The sequence below is a fragment of the Geotrypetes seraphini genome, chromosome 10, assembly GCF_902459505.1.
Source record: "Geotrypetes seraphini chromosome 10, aGeoSer1.1, whole genome shotgun sequence".
Lineage (NCBI taxonomy): Eukaryota > Metazoa > Chordata > Amphibia > Gymnophiona > Dermophiidae > Geotrypetes > Geotrypetes seraphini.
In genome coordinates, this window is record NC_047093.1 from 98657598 (window position 1) to 98677587 (window position 19990).

Genomic DNA, 19990 nt, shown 5'->3' on the forward strand with positions numbered 1-19990 from the left:
CATTGTCCCCTTAAAATAAAAATCAACGTTTTATCCTAAAGCTTAAGAAGAGATGCCCCATAGAGTGCAATACTTCTATGTTTAAGGGCTGAACAAGGAACACATTGTCAGCTGGGCACACAACCTGTAATCATAAAGTCTTTCTTGCAGTGAAAATGAATGAGCATGACAGCATGAAACATGTTCTTTGACTAAACTGTACCTTCATTGATGTACAAAATTAGAAATTCCAGAATGCTGTATAATGGGGAAAAAAAATCAAGAGAAATTGAGCTGTCTTGTCTCCTTAAGTCGGGGATGGCCAGCTCCAGTATTCAGGAACCATGAACAGTCAATTTATGTTGATAATTTTTGCAAGTGGAAATCCTGAGAATAGGAACTTTGCAAAGAGCAAAGATGGCCACATTTCACTTAAGGAGGAGTAAAAAAGGAAATACAGTATAGAATAATTGTGATATCAGCATTCAAGAAAACTGAGAAATCTATGAGGCTGAAAGAGAAATGGATGAATTCATGCTCTAGTGAGTGAAGATCATTCCTAAATGGTGGCAGGGGCAGTGGAATGCTGTCTTGTTTGAGGGGGCCAAGGCGCTCCGCCCTAGCCCCGGTGAAATCGTGCAGCAGCTTCAATTTTAAATGATTGGGCAGCTGCTGCGCATCATCAAGAAGGCCTGCCCCCAGAAGTCTTCATTCTACTTCCGGGGGCAGGCCTGCTTCTTGGAGCTGCGTGGCGGTGGTTGCCTGATCATTTTAAGTCAGGGGTGGATGGGTGGGTGGGTACCAGTTTTTGGAGAAATCATGGCCCCTGTGGCCTCCCCTGTTCCAACACCTATGAATGGTGGTATTTGATGTATGTGGTAGAGGTGATCAATTGGGCAACTAGGTTGACGAGTGACCACAGATTTCCATGTGTGTCAGTGAAAATCAAATAAGGAGGGACAATCCAAATAAATATCAGACCAAAAACTAAGACATAGAGCAAGAGAGATGTCTAAAATATTTTCTAAAGCCAAAGGGAACCCCCCTTAACCCTTTATTTGGCATTGTTGCTCAAAAGCAACATGTGTCTTCTATGGCTCTTATGGGAGATCCACACTCCAGTTTAAAGTGCTGAGTTTAAAACCTTACAGTTTCCCAACTAAAATAAACATTTCTTCTATATATTTTTTTATTTTCTTCTTTTTTTCTCTCTGTTTTTCTCTTTTTTCAAGGAGGAAAAGGCCTCAGAAGCCACATGGATCAACAATGCCCTAGGGCTATATGGGAGGGAGATGTGAAAAATACACTGGCTCCCCTGCACACTTCAATCACTGGCCGTAAAAATCCTCCTTTAAATCTTAAACACTTTATCATGTAACAACAATAGAAAAGTGCTTATCTTAATGAAGTTCCATTCAGGATCAGTTTTCTCGATGCTTTGCCATTTAACTTGCTTTAGCCTGTTTTCATTTTCAGCCAACGGTGGCCATCGTTTCACAGTATGACACCCTGTTTCTTCAGGGCTCTGTTAGGCAGTAGACGCTAGCGACTTCAGTGGTCCATCTACATTCACTCCCATTGAGGACATCTGTAAAACAGCCACTTTGTCCACAGTTCATACCTTCAAATCCCACTACTGTTTAGAGAATCATTTCAGGTGGAATAGTCAGTTCAGCCAAGCAGTTATTCAGAATTTATTCTCCACTTAGATGCCAACTTTCCTCCAACCCTTTTTGGGTTCGCTAGGCTCATGGTAGTTATCAATAACCCTCTTCTCAGAGGCATGGTCCTGGCAGCTAGGACGTCTCAAATGTGAGACTATAGTGCCTGCTTGTCCTCGGTTAAAGCATAGTTGCTTACCTGTGACAGATGTTATCCAAAGACAGCAGGAAGATATTCTCGTAACCCTTCTACTTCCCCTAGTTGGCTTCTTAGCTTTTTTACTGAACTGATGGTCCCAAGAGCCGATGTCAGGTGGGAAGGCACCGGTACATGTGCAGAAAGGCAGTCTCAAGATTTAAAAAAAAAATTTTAAGTGACAATACACTTTAATACTGTACGTACCAGGCTTCATGAATGACATCACCCACATCTGAGAATATCTTCCTGCTATCCTTGGATAACACCTGTTACAGGTAAGTAACTGCTATATAAGTGTGTGTACTGTTAAGCTTGAGCAGCTAACGCCAGCCATTCAGCTGTTATAACAGTTCGCTCCTAAATGATGGAAATATGCTTGTAACTTATTGTATAAGTGTGTGCCCGAACTAGAATTCACTCATGTGCATTCCTGCCTGTGGAGCATATGATTTGTAACCTGTCACTAAAATCGTCTCTAGTACCTGACGATTGGAGGGTGGCCAATGTTACACTGATTTTTAAAAAGGGCTCCAGGGGAGATCTGGGAAATTACACACTGGTAAGCCTCACTTCAGTGTCGGGCAGAATGGTAGAAACGATTCTAAAAAATAAAATTGTGGAACACGTAGACAAACATGATTTAATGAGACGGAGTCAGCATGGGTTCAGCCAAGGGAGATCTTGCTCACAAATTTGCTTGACTTCTTTGAAGGTGTGAATAAAAATGTGGATAAAGGTGAGCCGATTGATATAATGTATCTAGATTTTCAGAAAACTTTTGATAAAGTTCCTCACGAGAGGCTTCTGAGAAAATTAATGAGTCATGGGATAGGTGGCGAAGTTCAGTTGTGGATTAGGAATTGGTTATTGGATAGAAAACAGAGGGTAGGGTTAAATGGCCATTTCTCTCAATGGAGGAGAGTAAACAGTGGAGTGCCGCAGGGGTCTGTACTGGTACCATTTATAAATGATCTGGAAATTGGAACGACGAGTGAGGTGATTCAATTTGCAGATAACACTAAGCTGTTCAAAGTCGTTAAAACGCATGCGTATTGTGAAAATTTGCAGGTGGACCTTAGGAAATTGGAAGACTGGGTGTCCAAGTGGCAGATGAAATTTAATGTGGACAAATGCAAAGTGAGTCACATTGGGAAGAATAACCGGAACCACAGTTACCGGATTCTAGGGTCCACCTTGGGGAGATTCTCAGAGAGAACGAGAGCCATAAGGCCATGAGCACGCCATGAGATGCTCAAGGCCCAGTCTGGGAAGAGGCAGAATCTTCGGGCACCGGCACCTCCTGTGGGTTGGTGCTGCGTGCCGGTGCCAGATTGGGTGTAAGCCTTCAGTTTGGGCGGGCGGGGATGCTGGTTCGCGAGGGGGGGGCGTTTGCGGGTAGGGGGGCGATGCCAGCTCGTGGGAGGGGGGGCGGGATGTGGCAGTGCACCAGTGGCTTCGGGGGTGGGGAGGTCTTTTGGGGATGTGTTGAGATGGGATGGAGCAGCGCCGGTGGATGGAAGGAAGAGAGGTAGAACCAATCGACTTTCCCTTACTTCCTATGGGGAAATTCGCTTTGATTTACAAGCAGTTTGGTTTATGAGCATGCTTCTGGAACGAATTATGCTGGTAAATCAAGGTTCCACTGTATTTCATTTTTGGTTTTTATTTATTTTCATTTCCTTCTTTTCAGCGGAGTTTTTTCTGAATTTCTTAAATTTTTTCTGTCAATGACCTTTGGTCCACCAGAGATCACCACCATCATATAAATCTGTTGGAATTCAGAGCGATTTTCAATGCCCTCAAGGCTTTTCAGCATCTTCTACAAGATAAAGTTCTTCTCCGTATAGACAATCAAGTAGCCATGTACTATGTGAACTATCAGGGAGGAACAGGATCTCTTCTCTGCCAAGAAGCTCAAAAGATTTGGAATTGGGCAATTCTTCACAACTGTTTACATTCAAGGCTATTTACATTTAAAAACATCATGACTGCTTGCACTGCAATGTGCGAGTGTCTTCCTACCTGCAGTGGCGTGAGATACCTCAGTTCTTCGTTTTCCACGGAGCGAAGAAGTTAGTTTCTGCGCACCAAAGGCTGTTTACATTCAAGGGGAACAAAATTCATTAGTGGACAAACTAAGCCACATTCTTCAACCTCATGACTGGACGCTGAACTGAGTAGCTCTCCATTCTGTCTTCTCTCAATGGGGGACACCTCATGTAGACCTCTTTGCATCTCCCCACAGCAACAAGTTGCTCCAATTCTGTTCCAGCCTGTTTTCTCCTCATCGCCTGGAAGCGGATGCTTTTCTCCTGGATTGGACGAAAAAGTTCCTTTATGTGTTTCCATCTTTTCCTCTTCTCAAAATGCTTGTCAAGTTCAAACACGAGTCTTCCACCATGAGTCTGATAGCTCCTCGGTGGCCCAGACAACCATGGTTCTCCCTTCTACTTCAACTCAGCATCAAGGAGCCAATATCTCTGCCAATTTTTCCGTCTCTTCTTACGCAGTCACGGTTCTCTTCTACATCCCAACCTGCAGTCTTTGCATCTGACACCTTAGTATCTCTCGGGCTGACTTCAACTGACCTACCATATCCCAGGACAAGCAGGCAGCATATTCTCAACATGTGGGTGATGTCATCCACGGAGCCCCGTAGCGGACAGCCTCGCAAGCAGACTTGCTTGTAGAACTTCAAAGAGTTCGCGAGTGCTGCACCGCGCATGCACGAATGCCTGCTTGCCGAACTAGGTCTTGGTCTCCTCTGAGATACCTCAGTTCTTAGTTTTCCGCGGAGTCAAGAAGCCCTGTGTTCCAGCTCTGTCGTTTAAAGTTTTCCTTCTTGCACGCGGCTTTCTTTATCATTCATTTCACCAAGTCGCTGTGCAACGCTTCTCCTTTTCAAAAAAAAACAAAAAACCCTTTCATTTTCCTCGTTTTTTTGTCCGGCGGGTCTTGGGCTTAGGCCCTGCCGCCGGACCTCGTTTGACTGCGGCTGTATTTTTTTCTATGTCCCGATCTGGTTTAAAAAGTGTAGCCAGTGTGGCTGGGCTATTTCCTTAACTGACCCCCCCATCGTTGATGTATAAAGTGCCTAGGACCCAAACATTGTCCTGAGTCCTGCCCACGCTGTGCTACTCTTCAGAAATGAGCCCTACGCAGATGTTGTGCCAAAATCTTGGAGCTCTTTGGCCTTATGAAGCAGTCTGCGGAAAAGACTTCAGCCTCGACCCCCGTGGCGGCCTCGTCTTCCAAGACCTCAACCTCGAACAAGTCACCCTTGACCTCGAAGGCCTCGTCTGCTGCACCTCTTAAGGTCCCGTCCTCAGGCAAGTCTCCTCTTCCCTCCACAGGTACGCTACCTAAGAAGCCTCCAGCTGAGTCTCAGGCAATCCAGGCAACGAGTGCAGTCGTGCTGGCCTCTACGAGTCCTTCTTCCAAGCGTGCTTCCAAACATAAGGAATACTCATCTTCGAGGTCGCCCTCAATGGAGCGCACTGCTGCACCATCTAGACCAGATCCATTGGTCTCGGTTTTTGAGGACATGCTGAAAGCCATATTGACCACATAGATTACCTCGGTCTTGGCCCAGCTCGCTCCTGCCTCGACCCTGCTTACTGCGAGCCAGCCTGAGCATTCTATCGAGGCACCTCGAGAAAACCTCATCGGTCTCGACCATTGTCCTTCAGTGACTCCTCACCTCATCCTTCCAGGTCTGAGTTTCCAGCTACTCACCCTGTTCGAGACGTGGGGGACAAGCCTCGTTCGAGGCCTCACTCAAAGCACCCCTCGTCCTTGAGGCACCTTGCTTCAAAAAAGTCTAAAGAGTCTCTTCAGAAGAGTGCAGAGTCTCCTATGCCTCGATCGTCGAGGCCCATCGAGACCCCTTCTAACACCCAAGCCTCGTGCTTCTGCATCTCGAGACTTGTCCAGGTCCAGGACTCCTCTTTCGAGACCAGTTACGAAGGAACTTCCTTCACTTGTTTCTTCAAGGCATGAGTCGAGGCATTCAATTCCTCATACTCTGGGGACTTCTCCATCGAGGCTTCTCAAACGTAAGCACTCTCTAACTCCACCTATGTCACAAAGCAGAGCGTCTTCTGCTATGCTGAGGCTGGTCTCCCTCTGCAGGGTTGAGTCATGGGCCATAAAGTTAGAGCAATGGCAGCGACTGTAGCTTTCCTCAGATCAACTCCTATTGAGGAAATCTGCAAGGCTGCCACTTGGTCCTCGGTTCATACATTCACCTTTCATTATTGTCTGGATACTTTTTCCAAATGGGACGGCCATTTTGGCCAGTCAGTTTTACAACATTTATTCTCCTAAATTGCCCACTCTCCCACCATCCCATTCTAGCTAACTTGGAGGTCACCCACATGTTGAGAATATGCTGCCTGCTTGTCCTGGGATAAAGCACAGTTACTTACCGTAACAGTTGTTATCCAGGGACAGCAGGCAGATATTCTCACAACCCACCCACCTCCCCTGGTTGGCTTCTTAGCTAACTATCTGAACTGAGGTACCTCAGAGGAGACGCACGACCTAGTTCGGTGGGAAGGCACTCGCGTATACGTGGTGCAGCACTCGCAAACTCTTTGAAGTTCTACAAGCAAGTCTGCTTGCGAGGCTGTCCACTACGGGGCTCCGTGGATGACGTCACCCACATGTTGAGAATATCTGCCTGCTGACTCTGGATAACAACTGTTACGGTAAGTAACTGTGCTTTCTCTGTCAGACATCTTGGATGCTTCCAGAAAACCAGCTACACGGCAGTGTTATACTCAAAAATGGTCCTAGTTTTCTGCCTGGTGCATTCTTCATCATCAGGAACCAAAATCCACCTCTCTCTCTTCAGTTTTGGATTACCTTCTGCATTTGTCACATTCTGGCCTCAAGTCTATTTCAATTAGAGTCCATCTCAGTGGAATCGCTGCTTTTCATCAACCTATGGATAGAAAACCTCTCGATGATCATCCGATGGTTTCCAGATTCATGAAAGGACATTTCAATGTCAAATCACCTCTCAAACCACCTCCAGTAGTTTGGGATCTTAATGTGTTACTTGCTAGACTGATTAAGCCTCCATTTTAACCAATGTCTTCAGCCCATCTCAAATATCTTATATGGAAAGTAGTTTTTCTCATTTCTCTAACTTCTGCTCGCAGAGTCAGTGAACTTCAAGCATTGGTGGCGTATCCAATTATTCCAAAATGACAAGGTGGTGCTCCGCACTCATCCAAAGTTCTTGCCGAAAGTTGTCACTGAGTTCCATCTCAATCATAGTAAAAACGTAGTAACATAGTAGATGATGGCAGATAAAGACTGGAGAAACAGCTCTTCATACTCTGGACTGCAAATGCTCAATGGCCTACTATTTGAAACGGACTAAATCACATAGATCATCTCCCAAACTTTTTGTCTCATTTGATCCTAACAAGTTGGGGCATCCTGTTTCCAAAAGGATGATTTCCAGTTGGTTGGCTGCTTGCATCTCATTTTGTTATGCTCAGGCTGAGCTGCACCTGAAGTGTTGTGTCATAGCCCATAAAGTTCGAGCTATGGCAGCTTCAGCAGTTTTTCTACATTCTACCCCTATTGATGAAATCTGCAAAGCTGCTACTTGGTCCTTGGTTCATACTTTCACCTCTCATTACTGTCTGGAATCCTATGTACATTTCAGCCAAGCAGTATTACAAAATTTATTTTCCTAAAAGGCTAACTCTCCCACCAAACCATTCTGGTTAGCTTGGAGATCATCCATCAGTGAGAATATGCTGCCTGCTTGTCCTGAGATAAAGCACAGTTACTTACCATAACAGGTATTATCCGGGGACAGCAAGCAGATATTCTCACATCCCACCCTCCTCCCCTGGTTGGCTTCTTAGCTTGCTTATGGAACTGAGGTATCTTGCGCCTCAGCGGATGGGACTGCACTCGTGCATGCGTGGTGTGGGCAGTCTCAACGTTTTTCAGACTTTGTGACTGTTGACTTGTCAAACTGTCCTTGACGGGCTCCGTAGATGACGTCACCAATATGTGAGAATATCTGCCTGCTGTCCCCGGATAACACCTGTTATGGTATTTAACTGTGCTTTATTAGTTGACTCTGTGTATTAGCTGGCTCCACAGACCTAGAAATTCAATGCCAGTCCCTAGTCATTGCCCATGTAAAAATGAAGAGGAAATTTAGTTGTAATTTTTAAGTGTTGTTATCTGCCTAGAGCATCCTGATAGTGAGATTGCAATACAGGCCACAGTAGGACAGGTTTCCTTAAATTTAGAGCAGGCTGATTTTAAATGTTGCAAATTATTCATGCCAACTGCTGAGCAAATTATAAAGTGATATGATAAGCATTGTTTGAAATATCTGTATGCATATGCCAGAAGCCTAAGAAACAAGATGGGAGAGTTAGAATATATCACACTAGATGAAAGATAAATAACATAGTAAATGATGGCATATAAAAACCTGAACGGTCCATCTATAATAGGCACCTCTGAAACCTGGTGGAAGGAAGATAACCAATGGGACACTGCCATACCAGGGTACAAGTTATATCATAATGATAGGGTGGATCAAATCGGTGGAGACGTAGCATTATATGTTAAGTAGTGCCTTGAATCGAATGGACTAAAAATTCTACAGGAGCAAAAACATACCTTGAAACCCCTATGGATAGAAATTCCATGTGTAAAAGGGAAAAGGATAGTGGTAGGAGTGTACTACCGTCCGTCTGACCAGGATGAACGGACAGATGCTGAAATGTTATCAGAAATTAGGGAGGCTAGCAAACTGAGTAACACAGTAATAATGGGTGATTTCAACTACCCCGATATTAACTAGATAAATGTATCATCAGGGCATGCTAGAGAGATAAAATTCCTTGATGAAAATCAAAGACTACTTTATGGAACAGCTGGTGAAGCCACCTCTTTGGATTACGGTATTTTTGACTTTGTCTTTGTTTACTCAGATTCTTTATTAAATATCACATTTTTCCACACTCAATGGAACTGATTTTAAAATGCATTTCCCTAGCAACAGCAGCAGATGAATCCAGAGACCAATGGGATAGCACACATCTACCAGCAGGTGGAGATAGAGAAACTGATTATCAGGTGGTCCCATTGGCTGGCACTCCTCCTGTATCTCCAGTATTCTCTATCTCCCAGCAGGAAAAGGTCACTATTCAACTAGCTCCTGAATTCTGGCTGTGACTGGAAAATTATTTTCTCCTATTGAGGTTTCTCTTCAGTGAGCTGGCAATGCTATTTCTCCTGTTGAGATTTTCTCTTCAGTGAGACGGGGTGTCCGGCTGAACGGTGCCGGCTTTAGGGGTTACACCTGCCCCCCCCCCCCCCAGGTCCCTGCCTCACGCCTCCCTCCATTGCTAGAGGGTCTGACTGGGTCTCAATTTTTTTTTCTTCTTTCCCTTCTCTGTAAAAAAAAAAAAAAAAGACCACAGTTACTACATTTCGCCCTGCTTTTGCTGCACTACTAGCTCTAACTGGCTTCAACCGGCCCTAACAACAAGCTTGTGAGTATGTCTGGTTTTTACTGTCGTTTGAACTTCAGGTTCTGTTTGGGAGTCTTAGTACTGTGGGTTCGGTCATCGTACATTTAAGGAATGGATATTTTATTGAGGCTAAGTTTTATGACTAGAAATCCGTGGAGGGAGCCGGGACTTCCCGCCCTTTGCATGCACGCGCTTGGTTTCCTTGTTGGTTACAGCGCGGCAGTAGCGGTGCGATTTCATACTCGCACTTGTTCTCATTGTTGAGTTTCAGTGCAGCAGTAGTCCTGTTTTATTCTGAGGCTCTCTTTCATCGGTGTTTGTCATGGCCATGTGCAGCTGATTGTGCAGGTGCCGGTTTATAGCAGCGTGCATGAGATGGGACATGTTTGCTGTGGGCCGTTCTTCTGGTTATTCCCTGAGTCTGATTTTCTTTCTATGCAAGCCGCGGCAGGGTAAATTTTGCGGGGCTTGAATGTTTCTAGGAGCATTGATGCAGCGACCACGTGTCAGCGAGAATTAGGCGTGCGCTTGGGTCTCCGGCGATGGCGGGAGAGCTGCAGCGTTCCGGTAGTTTGTTTCCAGCTGACTTTGGTCAGGGTATGCCGGGACTTCTCTCCTTTCCGGTTCAGACAAGTTGTATGTGTTTCACCAGCTTTGGGACAAGCTTGGGCAGATTTATATGTCTATGTTCCTGCTGTACTCCCTTGAAGGAAGCTGCTTGTTTAATCGGACTCTGGGGTTAGCACTCAATGGGTTTACCAGAGAGACTCTTACCTATGCTAGGTCACCCAGTCTCGGTTTGTCTCCGGACTGGGGCGACATACGGCAACTCACGGCACCCTTCCAGAGTTCCTTTTTGGCACAGGTGTATTGCCGAGGGCTTAGCGTTCAATTCCCTTCAGCTTCAAGTGTCATTCTTAGCTTGTTACAAGGGCTAGGTAAATTGCTCTTCGATTACTTCTCAGCTTCATGTAGTTCAGTTCCTAAACGGTGTACGGTATATTTGTACACCTCTTAGAAAGCCCTGTCCGGAGTACAATCTTCAGGTACTTCTTCGCAGTTTACCGAAGGCTTCATTTCCTCCTTGTGCCGTTGAACACGGGGTTTCTTGTGGCCATGGCTTCGGCTCTGCAGTTTTTCGAGTTGCAGGCCTTGTTCAGCGGGGATTCCTATTTCTGATTTCCAAAATCTGGGGTATCAGTTCGGACGGTACCACAATTCTTTCTAAGGAGGTGTCATCCTTTCTTTTATGACACGCTCCCTTTTCCTTCCTTCTTCCTGGGAGGAGAAATGGGAAGACGTGCTTTTATTCACTGTATTTTTTGAAAGTGCGTAGCATTCTCCGCGAGCAAGGTTTCTAATGACTTTTAGTTGTTTAGATCACCTTTTTGGATTCTTCAAGGGATGCCTTAAACATATGGCGGCGTCCAAAGCCTCCATTGCTCGATGGGTCCAGGAGGACATTCTTTACGCTTGCTTGATGGCAGGGAAGCGGTTGGCAAAAGAACTTCATGACCATTCCATCAGAGTGGTGGCTACTTCTTGGACTCAGTCCAGAGATTTTTTCCTTGGAGGAGTTTTGGTCTCACGGCTACTTGGTCTTCTGAGAGTGCTTTCTCTCAGCATGGCGTTTAGTGCGTCAGTTGTTGCTGAGGCGGCGTTTGCTTCCCACCCAGATTGAGGATCGCTTTGCTATATCCCATTGGTCTCTGGATTCATCTGCTGCTGTTGCTAGGGAAGAAAAAATTATGTTCTTTCCTGTTAATTTTCTTTCCCTTAGACGCAGCAGATGAATCCAGAACCCCACCCTTTCTGGATATTGTCTGTCGGTTTTTTCTTTTGCAACTTTCGAAGTTTGTTATTATTGAGGGTTGTATTCTGTATTATTGCCTTTTGAGATTTGTTATGGGAAAGAAGTTTTTTTTTTCCATGCTATGCCTATTGATGGTTATGGAGCTTGGGCAAGGAGCTATACTGGAGATACAGGAGGAGTGCCAGCCAATGGGACCACCTGTTAATCAGTTTCTCTATCTCCGCCTGCTGGTAGATGTGTGCTATCCCATTGGTCTCTGGATTCATCTGCTGCGTCTAAGGGAAAGAAAATTAATAGGTAAGAACATAATTTTTCCTTCCTCCTTATCACATTTTCACTGTGAAGCAGCTGAATTCTATATGGAAGGACTTTTCTTGCCTTACATTTTCTACCTCCTCCTCTTCTTTTTGGTTTCTACCTCAGCTGGAACTGGCCTCTCTCAGCATGGCATATTTGTTGTTCAGTGAAGCTACCAACAGTTCAGCTAACCTACGTATTCCCGTCTATACTGTTAATCAGAACAATATTATTCCTGTAACATGTACCGTATTTTTCACACTATAAGACGCACCTGACCATAAGAAACACCTTAGATTTAGAGAAAAACAAGAAAAAAACATTCTGAACCAAATTGTGCACCCATCCCACCTCACTCCCTGCCAGCCTCTGCACCCAACCCCACATTCCTTACCAGGCTCTTCACCCAACCCCACACTCCTTGCCAGGTCTGTACCCTGTCCCCCCTCCCTGCCAGACTCTGTACCCTGTCCCACTGTCCTGCCCTGTAACCTGTCCCCTCCCTCACCTCTGGTGGTCTAGTGGTAGGCAGGGACATGAAGGATCCATCCCAGCTGACTAACAATTTTTTCCTCCTCCCCCCCAGTACTTTTTAAAATCCCCCCGCACCTTTTTATGTTCAAATCTGTTTTTATTATAAAGTAATGCAAGAACAACACAACACAAAACAACCAGGAATCAACAATAGCAACAAAGCATGTGGCGTATCCCAATCCACCCCCTACCTACGGCAGCCATTCAGAAAGTGGCGCGGGCCCAGGCAGCAGTGCAGGAAGCACCTTCTGCCGGCTGATACACTGCTGGACCACCAGGCTTAAGGGGCGTTTAGAAAGGTACTACGTGGACGGGGCGGGGGTGTTTTAAAAGAGCAGGCATTTTTTAAAAAGGTACAGGGGTCATCTTCACTGCATAAGATGCACCGACATTTCCACCCACTTTTAGGTGGAAAAAAAGTGCATCTTATGGAGCGAAAAATAAGGTAAATAGGCCAAAAGCTTTGGAAATATCAAGCCTACACAGACATCACCAGAGATCAGAACAGTAAAATTGTAGCTAGTTAAACTGAACAACAGTGTGCCATGCTGACAGCCTCTGCTTAGTTTATGGTGTCATAAACCCTTATTTGCCAGAACCAGGGGATTTTCCCTGTTAGTCTTCCTACCTTGCCTGATCATTGCAATGATATTCCTTGGCTAAGAACCACAAACTGACTCCCATCAGAGCCTAATATATGTGCATCCCAGATCTGATCACTAAACCACCCCTCTCGTCCCCAATATTCAGTGTGGGGCCATGTCCAGGCATTGACATTGAATATTGGGGGCTAAATGTGTGTGTGGGGGGGGCCCTCCAATATTCATCCGGGGCTACATAAGATTTATGTGGGTGCTAGATTAATATCAAGTTGGCAGCTCCATAACTATTTAACCCTCCTGATAGCCCTCCCAGCCCCACTAAAAGCTCCTCCTCTCCTTCCCCCATCTCCAGGCTGTAATGCTCTGCCCCCCTGCCCCTACCACTGAACCAACCCCCCCCCTGTTTCCCCACCCCAATGTATAGATCAGTCACCTGAAGTTCACCTCTCTCCCTGATATTTCAGGGAGGGGGGGGCTGGTGGCAGCAAGAGTACAGTCCATTTGCTCCTACCCCTTACAGCTCCTGTTCAAAATGGCTGCTGCAGTCTCTCTACCAAAATCTGCTGCAAGCACTCAAGGCAGCCATTTTGAACAGGAGCTGCATAGGAAAGTAGTGAGGGGGATATACTCCTGCCCCAATTGATCCCTGCTGGATCACCAGGGAGAAGGTAGGCCGGGGGGCTTACCTAGATATTGGGAGGGGTGTGGAGACAAGAGACTTATTGAGGAAGACAGGGCAGAGCATTGCATCCTGGGAGGTGGGGGCAGGAAGGGTAGGAGCAGGATGGAGATTGGGAGGTGGGGGTAGGAGCAGGAAGGAGGATTGGGAGGGTTTATAAGGATAAAATAATTATGCAGGTACCAGTACCATAGTCAATGCCAACATCTGTATAGGTAAGCAGCCTAATTTAGGACAGCTTTTGAGCTGGCACCCGCATAACCCCGGGCTCCTCACAAGTGTTACCCCCTATCTGCCCACCTTTTGGTTGGGCAGTCTTTGGGGATATTCAGTGGCACTCTTCAGTTAAGCACCACTGAATATCCCCACTTAGACAGGGGGGAATGATGTAAGCAGGTAGTAGAGGCTCCTGCTCACTTAAATTGCCTTGAATATTGGTTCCTAAGAGCCAATGAACGAAATATTTTCCCATGAACACAAATTGAGAGAAAATCTTTAGTACACAAGCCCTAGGATGATGGCGGAATCTCTTTGCCCTTAAGGCTATGAATGGTGCCTCTGCTGCATTCTGAGGCAGAAGCTGGGCTTGAAATTCAAGCTGGAGTCTCTTGCATGGCAGTGCATAACACTGCCTCTAAGTCACAGAGCCCACAAGCTAATCTAAAGAACAGCCACATAGAGGCTAGGCAAAGGTCTCATTTATTGGTCTAAAATTGCCTTGCTGAAAATTTTTTTGCCCTTCAGATGAAGCTCTCACTAGCTAAAAGCTCTTGTCTTAATCCAGCTATGGTTTGGGGACACCTATAGATGTTCTTGCCTGCTCACTTCTACTATAGAGCAATATTCTCAGCCAGTTCAAAGGGTCTGAAATTTAGTGTATGATACCCCATGCTTGCCTGACAACTCATGTTTTTGTTTTTTCCTTAATGCTGGTATTGTTTTATTAATAAAGTCCAAACAGATAAAGGGATACCAAATGTGTAATGCCACAAGACATACAACAAAAAGAACACACAATTTGCCTTAAGAGCTGGAAAATAAGGTGCTTTAATAGGGTTGACCCTACACGGCTCATATTTCAGCAAAAACCTGTGTTATGGCTCATATTTCAGCAAAAGTCTGTGTTATGGGCCTAAAAACCAAACCCATAAAAGAATAACATTCACATAATAATGTTTTTTTTTAATTTTTAGACCACTGATGCAGGCATTTTGCTGAAACACGGGCCATGTTGAGTGACCCCTATTAAAGCACCTTACTTTCCAGCTCTTAAAGCTAATTGTGTGTTCTTTTTGCTGACTTGTTTTATTGTTAAACTTTCTTTTCAGCTTGCTATCCTCTTACCAACCTCTTCTCTCAAGTTTCCAGTTTACACTTCCCATAATGCCATTACTCAAGAATTATAAATAATATACCCACCAATTAAAGATATAGTGCATCAATAATAAAACACATATTTACAAAGAATAATAAATAGATAATCATACATAAAAGTGAAGGAATAGCACTGACAGTGCATTTGGTCATATGATATCATCCAGAAGGTTGGGACTGGCAACCCAGTCCAGAGTCCTTGGCTCTGAAGCAGCCATAATCATACACATGAACTGTTTACCAGTCCTCTTATCTATAGGATAAATTGTAGTTGGGATGAATCTCTTGTTGCTCTCTACAAACTCACAGAGCTGTTCATAGATCTTGGGGAATTCGTGACGCAAGAACACACCTCTTATCCTCAGTTCCCTTTGGATGTTGATAAAGCAAACCTCCCTAGCTTTCCTCCCTTCTTCCCCTTCATTGTCAATATTTGCTGTCCCAGGTGGTGGAGTAAGGATCAAAGTCTCCATGTCATTCACCTTCTTCAAGATTTTCTTACCAGGGCTGAAGGAAGCTAAAGTTATCTTGGCATATTTCCGGACTGTTGGAATTTGGGTTTTTGTGGACAGTTTCCCAGGTACTGTTTGTCCAACAGCCATGGTTACATTCAAGATAAAACATTCATCAGGGTCATATTGATGGCCAGCTTCTTGAAGCTCCTTTGCGTAATCTCCAAGGTTGTCTGAATACCCTTCCAGCTCCCTAAGGGAAAGGTAGGTAGGAGACATGAGCAGGCTCTCTAATCCAAACTGTAGGAAGTTCTCTGCTGATCCTGGATTTGGAAAACCCAGGAAAAGCACTCCTCGTCCCCTGGAGAGATAGCCAACCTTGGCAATTCGGGAGAAGGCTTTGTGGACTTCCACATTTTCCCGGCAAAACTTGAGAATGTGCCTGCAAATACTCCCAATGCGTCCATAAATGCAGTTCTCCTTGTGGATATCCCAATCCTCTCTCCTACAGTTTCGGGAGCAATAATAAGTATAACAGCTGTGACAGGACTTAAAATAAAGGCAAGCATTGAACATTGTCTCTGTCCGCCCACATTTGGCATTGGAGCACATCATCACATCATCTTCGTCTGCACTGAGGTCAGGAGAACATTCTTCCAGTGGCTTGTATATGCTGCTATTGGAAATCTCTTGATATTGCTTATTGGGCTGTTTGAATAAATCTGAGTGCAAAATACTGGCTTCTGGCTGCTGTTTCATTGGTTTAGGTTGCACCACAGAAGTTAGCTGTCTCTGCAACTCTGGTCTTTTCACTGACCCCACAATATCATCATTGATTAATTTCTTTAACTGGTCTGATAATGTGTCTGCTTCACTAGTCCGCCTGCTAGATGGAGGTTTATAATCTATCACCAGATCAGCAATTAGCTCATCCAGCTGTTCCAGACTTCGTTGACGTGAGGCACTACTCTGAACAGTCTCTTTGGTGGGATCCGGGTAGTATGATGATGAACCTCTTGCAACGCGAGCTATACGATCAGAGTTCAAAACGTCCCAGCTAGCTGACCGTTTCTCAGTTCTGCCATAGCCATTGGCTTTTATATCATTATCTGTTATGGTAATTTCTGGAGTGACAAACCAGGACCTTCCCATTGAATATTTCCCACCTCCATCTGAATGCATCTTTTCAATGATAGAATTCTCAGAGAGGGATAGAGCTGCATAGCGTTTGGGAGAGCAGGAGAGATTCACCACTACAGGTTGGCGTCTGTCATCAGGAGATAAGGCACGTTTTTCCCGGAAAAGTAGATTTTCATAGCTGCGTCCTCGGAAAATTGGGTCTTCCTTATGGACACCTGGACTAAGGATATTATCCCAAGATCTGGAGTAATTCTTAGTATTTGTCCCTAGCCTTTGTTGATTTATGCTATAGCTGGTATGCCAGGAAGAAAGCATAGCCTCCCTCCCAGATTGTGGAGGTGTGAATTGGGACATCTGTTGGGTCTGACTTGGTAGAGAGCTGTGATTTTGAAAATACCAATCATTAAAGTGTAAGGGCTGAGAATTCCTTGCCTGGGGATATGTTCTGGAAATGGCTTCTCTTTCAGGATACTTCCCAAAATCCTCAGTAAAGAAGAATCTGGAGGGAAGAGCCTGAGGTTGGTATGCCCTGGGGTCTTCTCTATAAAGGACTTTGGTAGGGATGCTTCTGGGTGGATAAAACCGAGGATCTTCTTCATAGAAGATCCTTGATGGAGCTTCTTGAATGGGGTATGGTCTACAGTCTTCCATATAAAAAGGCCTTGGTGGAATGTTCTGAATATTACCTTTGGTTGCATCATCTGTATAAAAGACTTCTGAGGAGACATTGTGCCCTCGAAATGGATGGGGATATCCATCATAGCCAACATTTTTCAATGGAATACTAGGGCCAGAAAATCCACCTGGTTCTTCAGTATAAAAAAAATTAGTGGGTACATGTGGGCTACAGAAAGTCCCTAACTCTCTATCAACATATTCTCTTAATTCCCTTGAACGAGGAGCATTTTGGTAAAGGGTACTTCTAGCATCCATACCATAGAATTCAGAGGGTGGTGTATGCTGGAAATGCATTATCCTGTGTTCCCCACTGTAGGAGTCACTTGGTGTGGGAGTGCGTGACATTGAAATCTGCCTGCTGTTTGGCACACTTAGACCCCTGGGAGTGACTGCTTGCCTCTGCCAAAAAGGTACATCTGTCCAATTCTGATATACTTTCAAGTTATGAGATGCATGTTGAAGAACCATTTCATCTGGTTTGATATCCAAACGGCATCGTACATGTGGGTTTTGGGTGGGCTTGATACTTTGATTCTCCTCATAACAATTACTGTTAACATATAAGGGTGCAATCCGGCTGGTGTTGCTCCGTTGTGGCTGAAGCTTGATAGGATGGACTTCATTCATTAAGGCCTTCATTGGCGCATAACCACTCTCCTTTCTTGGAGATTCCTCTATTTTTTTACATTCTCTGGGGACACGAAAAATCTCACGACCTCTTCTAACTGGAGGAGGAGAAGATGCCATCTGAATTGAAACTGGAGTAAAGGTAGATTTTACTCTTGATGCACTCTTGGACCGTGTTCTTCTCTTTTGTTCTGCTTTAATTGGTTGCTTTGTGGACTCCACCTCATGAGAATAGGACTTGGAATTATAAATGTCTGGAGCTGATGATCTAGGTGAGGCTTTTTTTCCTGAACTTGTAAAAGCCTCGGGAGTCCTTGGGTGCCTCTCTGTGCCTCTTTGAGATTTTTCCATTGCTAGATCAGGGGCTGGCTCGTCGTCCAACGACTCAAGAAAGTCAAAGCTTCTACAGTGTCTTTTGTTAAATTGCCGCGGCTTGTGTTCCAGAAAGCTGGACATGGAGATGTCACATTGTATGTCAGAATCTTCAGGCGTCGGCAAATTGACTTTAATGTCTTGATATATTGTAGATACTAGAATATCAGGTGGGTCTGTTCGTGTCATTTTAAAGTAGCTCTTCTGTCTCCACCCTCTTTTCAGATCATCTTAGTGGAAAATAACCCTAAAAAGAAAGGACAAAGAATATGCTTAAATGACTAGAATTAGAGACGATATAAGGTAATAATATAAGGATGCATTATCTACCAGTACTTGTTCAGGCATAATATAAGGTAAAAATGACCAAATAGCAGCACAGTATGGACAAAGAATCATAAAAAATCATGATAATTTTCCAGAGGAGGGTCCAGAGGAGGGTCATCAACTCATTTTAATGATAGATTAGAATTATTAACCATCTATTTGAAGTGGACTGGGCCACACAGAAAATGGATGATCCCTCTGAGATGCCAATAATGCAGTCAACCAAGGGGATCTTTCTCTGATACTCCAAACAACTTGACAGTATTGTTCAAAGTACTGGTACAAAATTTAAAAAACTGAAAAGCTCTGAAAACCAAAATTTGATGCAAACCAAAAGTAGTTAATTTCTCCAATGTGACATACATTAAAACTAATGCAGGTGCATGCATTTCTCCTGATCTCTGTACAATTCAGGTCAGAGGTCTGGAAAGTGAAGAGCTGAAGATTCCAGGGTAGCAGTGAAAAGCAGAAAAAGTCAGAGGATTGGAAAATGGCAAAGAGAGATATAGATTCCACTCAGTGTGGCAGTGAGAAGCAGAAAAGGAAGTGTTTCTCTCTCTCATTAGCACAGAAAGTTGAGATATTAAAGAAGCTTGATGAAGATGTGATTGTACAACATAGAAACATGATGGAAACTGACTGAAGACAATGGTATGGGAACAGCAACCATATATGACTTAAAGAAACAGAAAATAAGTTGTTGAACTTTTACAGTGAGAGATGACCAGAAATTAATGAAAACCAGAAAAACATTGTGTAGGGCAAAAAAAGAAGATTTAGATCGTCTGCTGATTGAGTGAGTTCAAAGGCATGAATGAATGCCATTGACTGGTTTGATGGTAATGAAGCAAGCCAAAAAATACCATCAAGAACTGAACATTGATGGCGAGTATGAATATTCAGAAGGTTGAGAGCAAAAATGTAAGAAGTGCCATGATGTTAAATATCTCAAAATTTGAGCTGATTATGAGGCATCTGAAAGTTACATTGTTGAATTTGCTAAGAGGATATCTGATGGAAAACTTGGTCCCGAACAAATTTACAATGCTGATGAAACAGCTATCTACTTACACTGTGTTCCTAGAAAAACACTGATAACAGCTGATAAGTGAGTACTATCTAGTTTTAAGGACACAAAGGACAGGGTAACTGTTCTTACAGGCACACACAAATTAAAGTTGGCAGGGATTGGAAAAAGCCTGGTTCTTGGAGTCCCATGGATGGGATATGGCTATACCAAGATATAACTTGCTCTGCCGAAACAGAGAAGGCAAAACCGGAGGAGGGGTAGCACTATACATCAGAGAGGATATCAAAGTTACCAGGATAATAGATGTCAAATATACGGGGGAATCCCTCTGGGTGAACCTTGCCAGGGGCAATGACAAATGCCTGTATCTTGGTGTTGTGTACAGACCTCCAAAACAACAAGTCAACATAGACAAAGAATTAATCGAAGACATCAAGGCCATCACTCTGCGTGGAGACATTGTGCTGTTGGGGGACTTTAAATCTTATTGCGTTCTGGACTCATGACCCCCAGAAATTATGAAAGCAGCGCCTTTAGAATTTAAACTATCGTTGCTGCAATACTTAGCCCATAACCTAAAAAATGGGAAGTTCCTCACTAATAACGGTCACATAATAATAACCCCAATCCTAAAAAAATAGTAAAGAATCTTCAACCCTAGTAACCAATTACAGACCAGTAGCATCCATTCCATTTATTGTAAAAATCA

General features: G+C 44.2%; 1 protein-coding gene across 3 annotated transcripts in view; it reads right to left on the reverse strand.

Moving 5' to 3' along the window:
- The window catches only part of AJM1 (apical junction component 1 homolog), a 125306-nt gene that overhangs the window by 2058 nt on the left and 103258 nt on the right, over positions 1–19990 (reverse strand). For 2 of the 3 annotated variants that reach the window (XM_033960267.1, XM_033960268.1), the window contains exon 2: positions 14266–18171. In XM_033960267.1, coding sequence (XP_033816158.1) covers positions 14805–18113 — 3309 coding nt within the window. In that variant the 5' untranslated portion in view covers positions 18114–18171 and the 3' untranslated portion in view covers positions 14266–14804. Of the gene's footprint in view, positions 1–14265; positions 18172–19990 lie in introns of those variants that run through there. The other variant, XM_033960270.1, reaches the window with a different exon arrangement.